The following is a 13,161-nucleotide window of genomic DNA, read 5'->3' on the forward strand; positions in this document are numbered from 1 at the left end:
TGAAAATCGTATAAGATTGAGTTAAACGCATCTACATATATGAAAAACTGCTTATGTGACGGGGCCTTTAGAAGCTATTGAACTTCTTTGTTGCTTGCATAAAATAATTAAATATTGGAAGTATTTGCATAAATAAAATGAAAGGAGATTTGCCTTTAAATAATTTTAAACAAAAATTAAATATGTTAGCCAATACTCGTTGGTATGCGTGCAATAATTCAACCAAACAATCAATGCAGACGTATGAAACGGAACATTTCAAGCAGTGACCATAAATAAAACCAAATTTCAATTTAAAAAATAAAGTCTAAGTTCGGCTGAAACCGCACATTACATACCCAGCTGTGGATGGATTTTCTAAATTGGGAATTTTCATATTATGAAAAAATGTTTATGCCAAATTTCGTTCGGATTGGGAGATTTTTGTTTGAATTATGGCATTAAAAGTATTTTGGAAAAAGTTTTGTTCTTAGCTCAACCATACACTACTGAGGTAGAATATCAAATTAAACTTTTTTAAGGTTAGACCTTTAAGAAAAATGGGCGTGGTCTTAACCCGATGTTGATTATCTTCACTCTGTCTATATTGTAACGAATTTGGAGAAATTCCGCTTATTTGAAACCTTCTGCTAACGTTCGTATCGCTGAACTGTCGAATAAATAACTCCAATATTCTGTATTGTAAAATGGTTTTTATTAGACTACTTTGGGAGTGGTACAACTATACTTCACAATTATACTTCAATATCACGTACTTCACAACAGCGTGTTTAAATCAAACTGATTACTGACTACTCAGCTTGCGCTGCTTTTATAATCTCCGTTGCTTCATTCGCATATTTCTACTAAAGTCTAGACGTTTCGCCTTCTAGAACCTCTGTATCTCCTGCTTGGTATATGCGTGTTTATGCCTGAATAACAACTTGGGCTGATGACTGCATCTGTGTGTGAGTTATATCTTCGGTGCCTTTTATATATGTGTGTAAATGATGATTGATGTGTTCATGTATATACGAGTGACTGCTTCATGTTTTTTTATTGTTGCGTGATTATTTGTTTAGTATCAGCTTAGTGATGCTAATATTCGTCACAATATATATAATTTGGCAAGTATAGTGTCTCTGCCAAATTTCAATGCAATATCTTTAATGGCTTTTGATTTACGGCTAGCTAAGCTGCCAAATGTTCTTCTTTTAAATGTGGGTGGTGCCACGCCCATAATCCAAAAATTTTTGGAATTTATGTTTTGCGTCATAAAACCAATGCACCTACAAAATTCATTAGCTTAGCCGTATTCGTTTTTGAATAATCTAATTTTTTCCATTTTTCTAAATTTTTGATATCGAAAAAGTGGGCGTGGTTATGGTCCGATTTCGCTTCATTAACAATTAACAATCTGTTCTGGGTCCAGATAAGCTCGTATACCGAATTTGGCGAAGATATCTCAATATTTGCTCAAGTTTTCGTGTTAACGAGAGCGGACAGACGGGCGGAGGGACATGGCTTAATCAAATTTTGTTTCGATACTGATGATTTTGATATATGGAAGTCTATATCTATCTCGATTCCTTTATACCTGTACAAACAACCATTATCCAATCAAAGTTATAATACCCTGCGTACAAGTACAGCTGGGTATGAAAATTAAGGTCACTTGTAAAGGTAATGGCCACGACGATTGCACTAAGAATATCGAATAAATAGCACTCGGTTCTAAAACTATAAAAAAAAAAAAAATGTAAGGCGCGATAACCTCCGAAGAGATCTAAGACCGAGCTTCTCTACCAATTTGCGTCGTGCTCCTCTTGATTTTCTCTACAAATTGGCCGGACGGGACCTACATGTTTTATGCCGACTCCGAACGGCATCTGCAAGGCAGATGAGTTTTCACTGAGAGCTTTTCATGGCAGAAATACACTCGGAGCGCTTGCCAAACACTGCCGAGGGGCGACCCCGCTTAGAAAAATTGTCTTCTAATTGAAAAACCTTATTTCTAAAATTTTGATGTTGCTTTGCCCGGGGTGTGAACCCAGGGTATACGGTGTGGTAGGCGGAGCACGCTACCATCACACCACAGTGGCCGGTTCTCAAACTATCGATATACATTTCACAGGGTTTGAATTTTCTAGGCAGTCTTCACGCACTTTTTTTTTGCGGGTTGGATGGGAAATGTCAAAGGCAGCATAATTAGACTAATCGGTCGCCAACCCCGGCACCGCTTTCGCATAACTTCAGGGTGGCATGCCATGATTCTCGTTTTTTTAAAAGAGCTTTCAGATCCCCCGTTTTTGCTTTGAGTATGGTTTCTGTGAAGTTAATGATTTGTTGCCACTCATCTCTGCCGCTCAGAATTTTCGCTTTAACAATATGGACACTGATTTGGTCTACTCTTTCCTCAAGCAATTGTCGGCTCTGGCTCTATCGCGAGTATTTGAAGAATGTATGTTCTTTATTGTCCTCGTCTGCATCGTCGTAGACGCACTTAAGATCTTCGGTCTTTTTTATCATGTGCATATATTTTTTGAAGTACTGGTGCCCAGAGAGAATTTGTGTGACGTAGTAATTTACCACACCAAAGTTTCTGATGTTCTGTGCTGCAGCATCTGTTATTAATTTCGGTATCCATCTGCCTCGGTATATGTATATATTCCTACCGTTCTTACCACAACCTTAACGTTTTTTCCCAGCTCTCTTTTCTACCGACATTCATGCAGACGGATCTTCTGTCTTTCCATAACCTTTTTCTTTCCAGCGCTAATAGGTCGGTGGGGGTTGTTTTGCTAATCATTTATGCGGCTGGTTCTGATACAGTGCGATAAACGTAGACTACTCTCAGAGTTGCTGCTCGCTGTATAGCTGTTAAAAGCGATTATTCTTACGATTAAGTTCGGAGCCTTTTGACTTTTTCTTTCCGTTGGTCCTACGATGTTTGCCATCAGCCTACTTAGCAATGATACCTGTTTAGATGTCTTCTTAGTCGGGCGTGTCACCTTGCTCCTAAATTGTTGACTGCTTTCTTTGATTTTATACTTACGCGGATGGTTTCAAAGCTAACTTCTAGCGGTATATGCTTTTTTGTCAGGAGTATCAACTCTGTTTTTCTGCTGCCAACTGGAGTCCACGCGAGTGTAGCCACTTCTTTGTGCGTATCATGACTATATTGACTTCTATGCGTGTTTTTCTGTGTTTCGGGTAGTAATGACTGCAGCATTGTTGTCTGCGTATCCAACTAAGAATGAATCATCAAGCATTTCAATATTGAAAATTTCATCGTAACTGGCGTCCCACAGGTCGGGACCAAGAATTGATTCCTGTGCTGATCCGCATGTGATTTTCATAGTATGTGGGCCCTCTGGTGTTTAATATTTGACTATCTTGGATCATTTGGGGATCACTTCGGGGTCGTTGGGGGTTATGTCGGGTTTAGCTCGGGACTCCTTGGGAGTCCTCCCAGGGTCATTTGTGGGTTATTTCGGGATTTTGGGGACTCCGTAGGGATCCTCCTGGGATCATTTGGAGATCACTTCGCGGTCGTTTGGGGTTCATTCCGGTATAATTGTGGGGATATCTCGGGATTATTTGGGGATCGCTTCCTGGACGCTAGAGGGTAATTTCGGGGATTCTTTCGGGGTCCTCCCAGGATCATTCCGGGACTATTTTGGAGACTCCATCGGGATCCTATTGGGGTCATTTGGAGATCTCTGCGGCCCGTTTGGCACCCGTTCTGAGATAACTGTGGGTACTCCCTCGGGATCTTCTCGGAGTCATTAGGGACTAATTTCAGGGACTCCCTCGGAGCCTCCTGTCGTCATTTAAATAAATAAATGTAAGGCGCGACAACCTCCGAAGAGATTTAAGGCCGAGCCTCTCCTCCAATTTGCGTCGTGCTCCTTTTAATTTTTTTACAAATTGACGGGACGGGACCTACATGTTTTACACATGACATCTGCAAGGCAGATGAGTTTTAACTGTGAAGCTTTTCAGTGCAGAAATACACTCGGAGTGCTTGCCAAATCTCTGCCGAAGGGCGACCTGGTTTAGAAAAAATTTTTTCTAATTAAAAAAATTTGTTTCTTAAATTTTTGATGTTGCTTTGCCCGGGCGTGCACCCAGGATATTCGGTGTGGTAGACGGAGCTCGCTACCACCACTCAACGGCGGCCGCCTTCGTCATTCAGGGAGCATATTGTAACGAATTTTGGGAAATTCCGCTTATTTGAAACTGTCTGCTAACGTCCGAATCGCTAAATTTTCGAATAAATAACTCCAATATTCAGTAATGCAAAATGGTCTTTATTAGACTACTTTGAGAGTACTTCACAATAACTCTTACTCCACAACTAATTGAATATTTATTTATTTATTTAGTCTAGTAACAAATGTTTAGTACAGACACTTATGACTAAATTACAGAGACCAGCTTATATTAAGCAATGGAGAACATTAACAAGAAGAATTTATATTATTACAGATTAAGTAATTTTTTAGTTTAAGTTGAAAAGCGTATTTTGAGTCGGAGAAATCAATATCCAAAACACTAGAGAAGCAATTAATTTCTGATAGGGCTCTGTTAATAGGCGCTTTTGAGTTATAAACAGTTCTACTCAGCCCTATGAAAAAGATTTCAAAGTGGCGGAGGTTTCTACAGGGAGTATTTAAGCATAGTCTTTCAAGAAGCACCGCGCAGTCAATTTTGCCCGTGAAAAGATCGAAAATGAACAACGAGGCCAAAAGAATTCTGCGATTGTTAAGGGATAATAAGGATATTAGTTGGCATCGAGACTCATAAGACGGGATCGGTTCAGAGAAACGTAATGAAATAAGCGCGAAGCGCATAAAGATTTTTTGAACCCGCTCCAGGCGGTTGATGTGAACTGTGTGGTAGGGCCGCCAAATGAAAGCCGCATACTCAAGTTTGGACCGCACAAAGGACGTATATAAAACTTTGAGTGTGTAGGGGTCAGAGAAGTTTGCGGAATGGCGTCTGACAAAAGCAAGCATTGAAAGCGCCTTAGAAATTGTGAAGCTGACGTGAGTGTTAAAATTAAACTTTGAGTCTAAGTATACCCCCAAGTCTTTAACTTCAAGATTCGTTCGAAGAAAGGTTTCTGCAATATGATAGGAGGTATGAAGTGGCCTCAGCATTTTACCATACGTCACAGTGTGGCACTTACTTATATCAAACTGAATACTGATTACTGAGCTTGCGCTGCTTTTATACTCTTCGTTGCTTCATTCGCATATTTCTACTAAAGTCTAGACGTTTCGCCTTCTACAACTACATATATGTGTGTGTATGTGTGAGTAACAACTTCGGCTGATTACATCTGTGTGTGAGCTATCTCTTCGTTGCCTTTTACATAAGAGTGCCTGCTTGATTGTTGTTGTGCATGCATTTAGTAGCAGCTTAGTGATGCTAATATTCATCACAATATATATAGAGCTAGGAGCAGTGATAAGTATAGGGATGGAATAGAAAAAAGGGTACCGATCTTGTTTGGGAAAGAAATGGGGATAGGGATATGAATAAAAATGGAATAGTGAAAGAGACAAGGCTGCGGGTGGGATTATAAATAGAATACAAGTCGGAATTCGAATAAGATAGGAATTACGGAGAGAGGGGACGGAGTGTGAATAAATGCATATTTATAAATTAGTTCGGGCAGGCTAACATCCGCTGGGTCTGCTAATATCATATATATTATTTCTAATTGCCGTTTTTATGTACGAGTCCCTTTTTCGCTCTTATTTAGAATCCAAATCTATAAATAAAGTTTTGGTTTTAAAGATTGAGATTCGGGCTATTAGCGAGCTTTGTGCAATTTTGGTCATCGTGCTTTTGTTTAGCTATATTTTATTAAAATAATTTGTTAAAAATAAACGATTGTGAGCGCACAAAGAAGTCTATTTGTACTATGGCACTATTGTGAATATTTGGACTGCATTACCGGCAGTTGCTACCATACGCTAGATGACAGCGCAAGCTGTGAGTTTTAATTGATTGATAGAACAGCTGATTTCTGTTGATATTTGTAAAAGAGACTTTTATATTGGTTGCGCAAGATGCGCACGTATCATAAATTTAAGGTTCATCATAACCGATTTCAAATTCGCTGATTCTTTACAAAATACTAATCCATTTTCACGTTTACCTTTCACAGGTACACGCTTAGGTTTCGCATACCCAAAGGGTATGTACGACGTGGGTCTACAATCGAAAAAGTCACTTTTTCGTTTACAAGCTGAACGCATACAAAAACTTGAAGAATTAGCCTATGCTGCCACTGGACGTCGTGGTACAATCACTTGGTATATTATGACTTCCGAACACACAATACAACCCACATATGAGTATTTCATGGCTAATAATTATTTTGGTTTGAAAAGAGAAAATATCATACTATTCGAACAAGGCTCATTACCTTGCTTCGATTATGATGGACGTATTATATTGGACGAAAAATATCGTGTAGCACGTGCACCCGATGGTAATGGTGGACTTTATAGAGCACTCAAACAACAAGGCATTTTAGATGATATTAAAAAACGTGGCATCTTATATTTGCATGCGCACAGTGTCGATAATATATTGATCAAGGTCGCCGATCCCGTGTTCATTGGTTATTGCGTACAAGAGAATGCCGATTGTGCGGCCAAAGTTGTAGAGAAATCACATGCAAATGAGGCCGTCGGTGTCGTAGCCATTGTGGATGGTAAATATCAAGTTGTAGAATATAGCGAAATATCAACAAAAACTGCTGAAATGCGTAATCCCGACAATCGACTAACATTCAGTGCTGGCAATATATGCAATCATTTTTTCACTGCAGCATTTTTACAAAAAATCGGCGAAACATATGAAAAAGAATTGAAATTGCATGTTGCCAAAAAGAAGATACCATTCGTAGACAATTCGGGCAAACGTATAATGCCAGAAAAACCAAATGGTATTAAGATAGAAAAATTCGTTTTTGATGTATTTGAATTTGCGCAGAAATTTGTTGCAATGGAAGTGCCACGTTATGCTGAATTTAGTGCATTGAAGAACGCTGATAGTGCTGGTAAGGATTGTCCAGCGACAGCACGTGCCGATTTGGCACGTTTACATAAGCGTTACATTGAATCAGCAGGCGGTCTGGTGCATGGTGATGAATGTGAAATATCGCCATTAATCAGTTATGCTGGTGAAAATTTGGCACCATTGGTGGCAGGCAAATCGTTTACGAGTCCCGTATATTTGCGCAGCAATCGGGATCCCTACCCTGGACACCTGTGATTTTTTTTTTGTTTTTTCTTCTTCGCTTTTTGTTTTTGTGCGGAAAACTCGATAATGCACGCTAATGTTGTTGACTGATGATAATTGCTTAAAGTTATGTTACATATACATTAGGGCGGGTCAAATTGCATGGGGAAAAAGGGGGAAAAAACTTCAGGTGCATATCCAGTTTCTGAATCTATGGGTCATACTGAGTAATATTGTCTATGGGACCATAGGTCTGAAATGAATTTCGAGCCTCCCTAATTTTGTTAGAAAATTTTATATCCCAATCCGAATAGCGGCTCTCACATATCAAATACTTGAAAATAAATGTCAAATTCGGATTCGGATTGGTATATAACATTTTCTAACAAAATTAGGGAGGCTCGAAATTAATTTCAGGCCTATGATCCCATGGACAATATTACTCAGTATGACGCATAGATTCAGAAACTGGATGTGCCTTTTTAACAATAAATTTGACCCACCCTAATATACATACTACTTATTATAAATAATGTAGAACAAAATTAATTGTTTAACGTGCTCTTCTACACACACACACACATGCTGAGAGTTTATTTTAATATTTAAGAAAATATATATTTAATGAAATTAAGCGAATTTGCTGAATATAATATTGCTTATGAACTATGTACATTCTTCTTTTATTTACAGATGCACTTGAATTAAGTAATCGCTTGTATTATAGATTTTTCCTTAAAAAAAAATTACCAATATTGTGCTTCTTGAAAAATTATATACGTTTCACAAAGCGGCAAAGCTCTAATACTTTAATATAAAATTGTTTTTATTATTCGAATAAATATTTGTGTTTTTTTGTTGTATACGTTTTGAGGTTATGTTAATATGTAATATACATATGAATATTGTATTACTTACTATACATTTTATTATGTATGCCTAAAAAAAATTGAGTGCAATCTATATTTACTTAAATATATATTCATGTATATAAAACTAAAATAAACGATATATTCAAACAAAAAACTTCAAAAATTTTTAATTATTAACTACTTGAAATTTAATTAATTTTTATTTAGTACCCGATTCTCTTCTAATAATTGGTATTGATCAACGGCTTGCAAAACTATAAAACTTGATTCTTATAAATTAAGCCGATGCCACGCCCATTTTCAGAGGTTTAAATTTCTATTTTTCTTCATAAAATCAATCAACATATCAAGTTTCGTCACTTCATCGGTATTAGGTAATGAATTAACGCATTTTTCCTATTTTTCGTAGTTCCGATATCGATTTTTTTAAGTGGCTGTGGTCGCCAACCAATTTCATTTATTTTATAATCGTAAGGACAATGCATTGAGCGTGTTTAAGGCCCGGTTTTCAGTAGTTGGTTCGCAATCCCTTGCTCTAGGCAAACCTGGCTCAGGCCTTAAACCATAACGGGAAAAGTGCCGAATGACCGAGGCAGCAGCAACCAAGCTCGCACACTACGCAAACCACCTTGCGCGCCGCCAAGCCGACGGACTGGCCGTCGCTATGTTAAGTTAGATATAATTAGTTATAAGTTTTTTATTTTTTTCCTCTTCACGGTCTGTGATCCCTGGCGGACTGTGAGGTTGCGTACCGCAAGGGGGGCGGCATGTTTAGGCCCAATGCCTAACTTTTACCTGATTGACGGCGCCCCTCCCTAACGTTTGAATAATATTTCCCGCCACCCTCACTCACGCCGCATTTGTGTGCATGCATGCACATGCATGCGTTTCGTACACATGCACGTGTGTGTTCAGGTTGTCAGCACCCATGCACGTATATGTGGGGGTGGTTGTGTGTGTGGCTTTTTCCCCTCCTTAATACCAAAGGACTTTTTCGCGGCTTAGCGGTTGTCATCAACGGGACAACCGGCCTCTTTCTCGATTGACCGACAAGCAGTTCACATCGCCAGGATCATTTTGCGACAATAAGGTAACCTTACACACATTGTATATTTTTTCTTACACTCTAATTAAAACACTATTATAACGAGGAAATCCTCTTTGCGTTTGTCTGCTCTGTTTTATTTCGAGTGAACCATCAATCCCGAGATCGACCCGTGTGCGCCTACCCACTGCCGGTTTCAGACGCACCCAGACCGAACACTAAGCTTTAACTAAGTTTGCTTAAACTCTAGTCAAATTTAAACTCCAGTTAAACTACTGAGCAGTTTTTCAGTCACAGTTTAAGGCCGCCTTTGGGGTATGCTTTTTTGTGTGGCAACATTGGTTTTTTTACTATCTAGATAATTTGTAGATACGGAAACAGCTGGATTTTGTTTACCCAACAAACATGAAAAAAAATTCTCCAGCGAAATATATATCTAGTTCTCGAGTTGATATCCAACTTCATTCTCCAATCACTACCAACCTTTGGGAAATTTTTAAATTAAAAGTTTTCGAGTTGATCTCCAACGTCATTAATATTTTCCAATTATTATCCTAATTTCGAGAGATTTTGAGAAATGTACAAATGTATATTCACCACATTTCTCCAGTTGATATCTTAAATTATATATTGAGTTGAGGTGGAGTTGAAAAAAATCTCCAAGGTGGTACCACCAAAACCAGCAGCTGTTTATTGTGAGAAATAAACACCTGGTTGATAGCAGTAATGAAGAATAATTAATCAAAAATAAATTATATATATTGTTACGAATTTAGGGAAAATCCACTTATGCCACACCTTCTGCTAACGTTTAAATCGCTAAACTGTTGAATAAATAACTCCAATATTCAATAATGCAAAAATGGTCTTTATTAGAATACTTTGAGAGTACTTCACAATGACCCTTACTTCACAACTAATTGTGTGCTTAAATCAAACTGCTTACTGATTAGTCAGCTTGTGCTGCTTTTATACTCTCTGTTGCCTTGTCCGCATATTTCTCCAAATGTGAAGACGTTTCTTCTTCTAGAATCTACTACTTGGTTACCAGCTATACGCATGTGTATTTGTAGTTTATAGCCTCTCGCATAGCCATATGCGTGTGTATATGTGAGTACTACTTCGGCTGATGATTACATGTGTTTGCGAGTATCTCTTCCTTGCCTTGTATGTACATATGTGTGTAAATGATGATTGATTTGTTTACGTAGCAAGAGTGGCAGCCTTCTTTATTGTTTTTGTGCCTTTATTTAATAACAGCTTTTTGATGTGAGTATCACTTAGTGATACTAATATTCGTCACAATATTTTATTTTCCTGAAAATACTGTAGTATGGAATCTTACATTTGGTTGGTTGGTTGCTGTGCTGCCCGGCTATGGAGCCGGGCCCAAGTAGCGCTCTAGGCGCCATTTTGATGCACTTTCTCCTGAAACCAATTGTATGGTGGCTGATGTACCCTGCGTATGGCTTTACTCAAACCACTTGGTTAAAACTATAAACCTACTGATGTCCTTAATGCGGCAGTCTGACACCGCCCTTAAGTCGGGAAACACATAGTTGCCTAGAGTTCGGGACCGAAAGTTCGCGAAAGCTGGGCACTCGCAGAGGAAGTGAGTAACCGATTCCTCGGCACCCTCCTGTCTACAGCTCCTACACCTCTCATTGTAGGGGATACCCATTCTACTCGCGTGCTGGCCAAACGGCCAGTGCCCTGTAATAGTGGCTGCGATTCTGTATATTTCCTGTCTAGACCTATTTAGTAGATCATCGGCTCTGTTCTGGTTGTACTCTGGCCAGATTAGCTTGGTGATTCTACAGGTGTCCGTAGAGTACCAATCACGGATTGCTATTTGCCTAAGATAGGTGAGAATGTCTCTTTTAATTGATGTGAGTGGTCGATGCACCGCGACTGCTTCCGTAATGTCTAACGATGCTCCCGACTTCGCTATTTCATCCGATTTTTCGTTGCCGTCAATGTTCCTGTGGCCGGGTACCCAGCTGAGTGTGATAGCTGCCTGGTTAGCTGCTTCACGTAGCACCCTCTTACAGTTATTGACGGCTTTTGAGGATGTGTACGGTGATTCTAGCGCTTTTAGCGCCGCTTGACTGTCGGAGTATATGACTACCTCACCGTCTATCCGGTTCTGCAGCAGGAAGATGCAGGCCCTCTATTCCTTGCAGCTCTGATTGGAAGATGCTAGCTGTGTGGAAGGCGGATGGGGATTGCGACACTTGGTTGGAGAAGACACCTGCGCCGACGCCGCAGTCCATTTTGGATCCGTCAGTGTAGAGTGAGGTGACCCCTCCCTGCCAACTTTGTCGGCCGACCAATCCGTTCTAGAGGGTATCTGCACCTTGTAATTTCTGTCGAAGATCAGTGTTTTTGAGAGGTAATCTGTTGTCGAATCCACATTGGCGAGCCTTGTTAGGATGTCACTGTGGCCATATGGTTTTTCTGTCCAGCATTTAGACTCCCTTAGCCTGATGGCTGAGCTGATCGCTGTATATCTGATGTGGAGGGCCAGTGGCAGCAGGTTAAGTATAACATGCTGCCCTTTGTATTTGGTCTAGTTTTTTAGTGTTGTATTGCTTGTTCAGGGCAGGCCACCATGCTATGGCTCCGACGTCAGGATGGGCCCTATGACCGCCGTATAGAGCCACATCATTAGTTTTGGTTTTAGTCCCCAATTTCTGCTGACTATTCTCTTGCACGAGTAGTATGCGATATACGCCTTCTGTACTCTTTTTTTCGATATTGGTTTTCCAATTTAACTTGTTGTCTATTACGACGCCTAGGTACTTAACTCTGGTTGAGGTATTTTCGATCTGTTACTGAACAGTATCAGTTCTGTTTTGCTAGGGTTGATGTTGAGCCCACACGATGCCGCCCAGGTATGTAGCCTGCTTAGCGCACTCTAAAGGATGTCGCTTAGCGTGGAGGGAAAAGCCCCCGAGACTGCAATGACCATGTCGTCTGCGTATGCTACTGCCTTAACACCATTCTTGTCGAGTTCGAGTAGTATCTCGTTCAGTGAAATGACCCAGAGTAGTGGCGAGAGGACCCCGCCCTGGGGTGTACCTCTACCCACATTGCGGGTCATTGTCACTGAGTCCATATCCGCTTGTATGGTTCTGTTTTCCAGCATTGATTGAGTCCATCCACAAATGTGCTTGTCAACTCCAGCCTTTTGCAGAGCTTTCACAATTGTGCCGGTTTCGATGTTTTTGAAGGCGCCTTCTATATCTAGGAAAGCTGCTAGTGTGAATTGTTTGTAGTGTAGTGATCTTTTCACCAAACCCGTTACCTCATGGAGAGCGGTCTCCGTAGATCTTCCCTTCATATAAGCGTGCTGTGCCTTTGACAGGTTGGTCCTGTTATTATTGATCTAATATATTTATCCAGAAGCCTAGCCTTTAAATTAGCCTTGGTCAGTGATAGCAGATGTAGGAAGTGCGGGCTGGAGCAAAGAGGATAAATACAATAAGAGCCGTCACTCGTTATTTTTTTGGCATTTACTCGATGTATACTGAGAGGTAGTCGCTACTTTTTTTTTGGGCGAGATGTTTATAAATGTCTTCTATACATTTTCGTGGGGTATTTGTGTTTACTTTTCGACTGTATTTAATTAATGTATTTAATTCTCTTTCCAAAAATCACAGTTGCACAAGAGGCCTACACGGCATGGATAAATGCGAGACAATTAAAAATGTCCCTCTCAGAAAACATTCGGCATCAATTTTCAGCGAGATACTCGCCACAAAATAACGAGTGACGGCTCTTATTGTATTTATGCTCTTTGGCTGGAGGAGGAAACGATCGAGCACGTTATGTGCTCTTGCCCTGCGCTTGCCAGGTTAAGACTCCAGCTATTAGGAGTGATACAGCTGTCAGATCTAGAAGCAGCAAGTGGCTTAAATCCTAGGAAGCTTCTAGTATTTGCCAAGATGACGGAGTTATTTTATAACATATGTCCTGGTTTTTGATAGGGTTTTTCAGTTT

General features: G+C 39.9%; 1 protein-coding gene across 2 annotated transcripts in view; it reads left to right on the forward strand.

The window, feature by feature from the left end:
• The window catches only part of mmy (UDP-N-acetylglucosamine pyrophosphorylase mmy), a 47,382-nt gene extending 39,105 nt beyond the window's left edge, over positions 1-8,277 (forward strand). Inside the window, exons 3-4 of one of the 2 annotated variants that reach the window (XR_010949366.1) lie at positions 6,161-7,432; positions 7,708-8,277. Coding sequence is in view for 1 of the 2 variants with exons in the window: in XM_067764701.1 (XP_067620802.1) it covers positions 6,161-7,275 (1,115 nt within the window). In the remaining variant the exon portion in view is untranslated. Of the gene's footprint in view, positions 1-6,160 lie in introns of both variants that reach the window. The other variant, XM_067764701.1, reaches the window with a different exon arrangement.
• Positions 8,278-13,161: the final 4,884 nt, after the last annotated feature.

This window comes from Eurosta solidaginis, chromosome 2 (genome assembly GCF_040869045.1).
Source record: "Eurosta solidaginis isolate ZX-2024a chromosome 2, ASM4086904v1, whole genome shotgun sequence".
Lineage (NCBI taxonomy): Eukaryota > Metazoa > Arthropoda > Insecta > Diptera > Tephritidae > Eurosta > Eurosta solidaginis.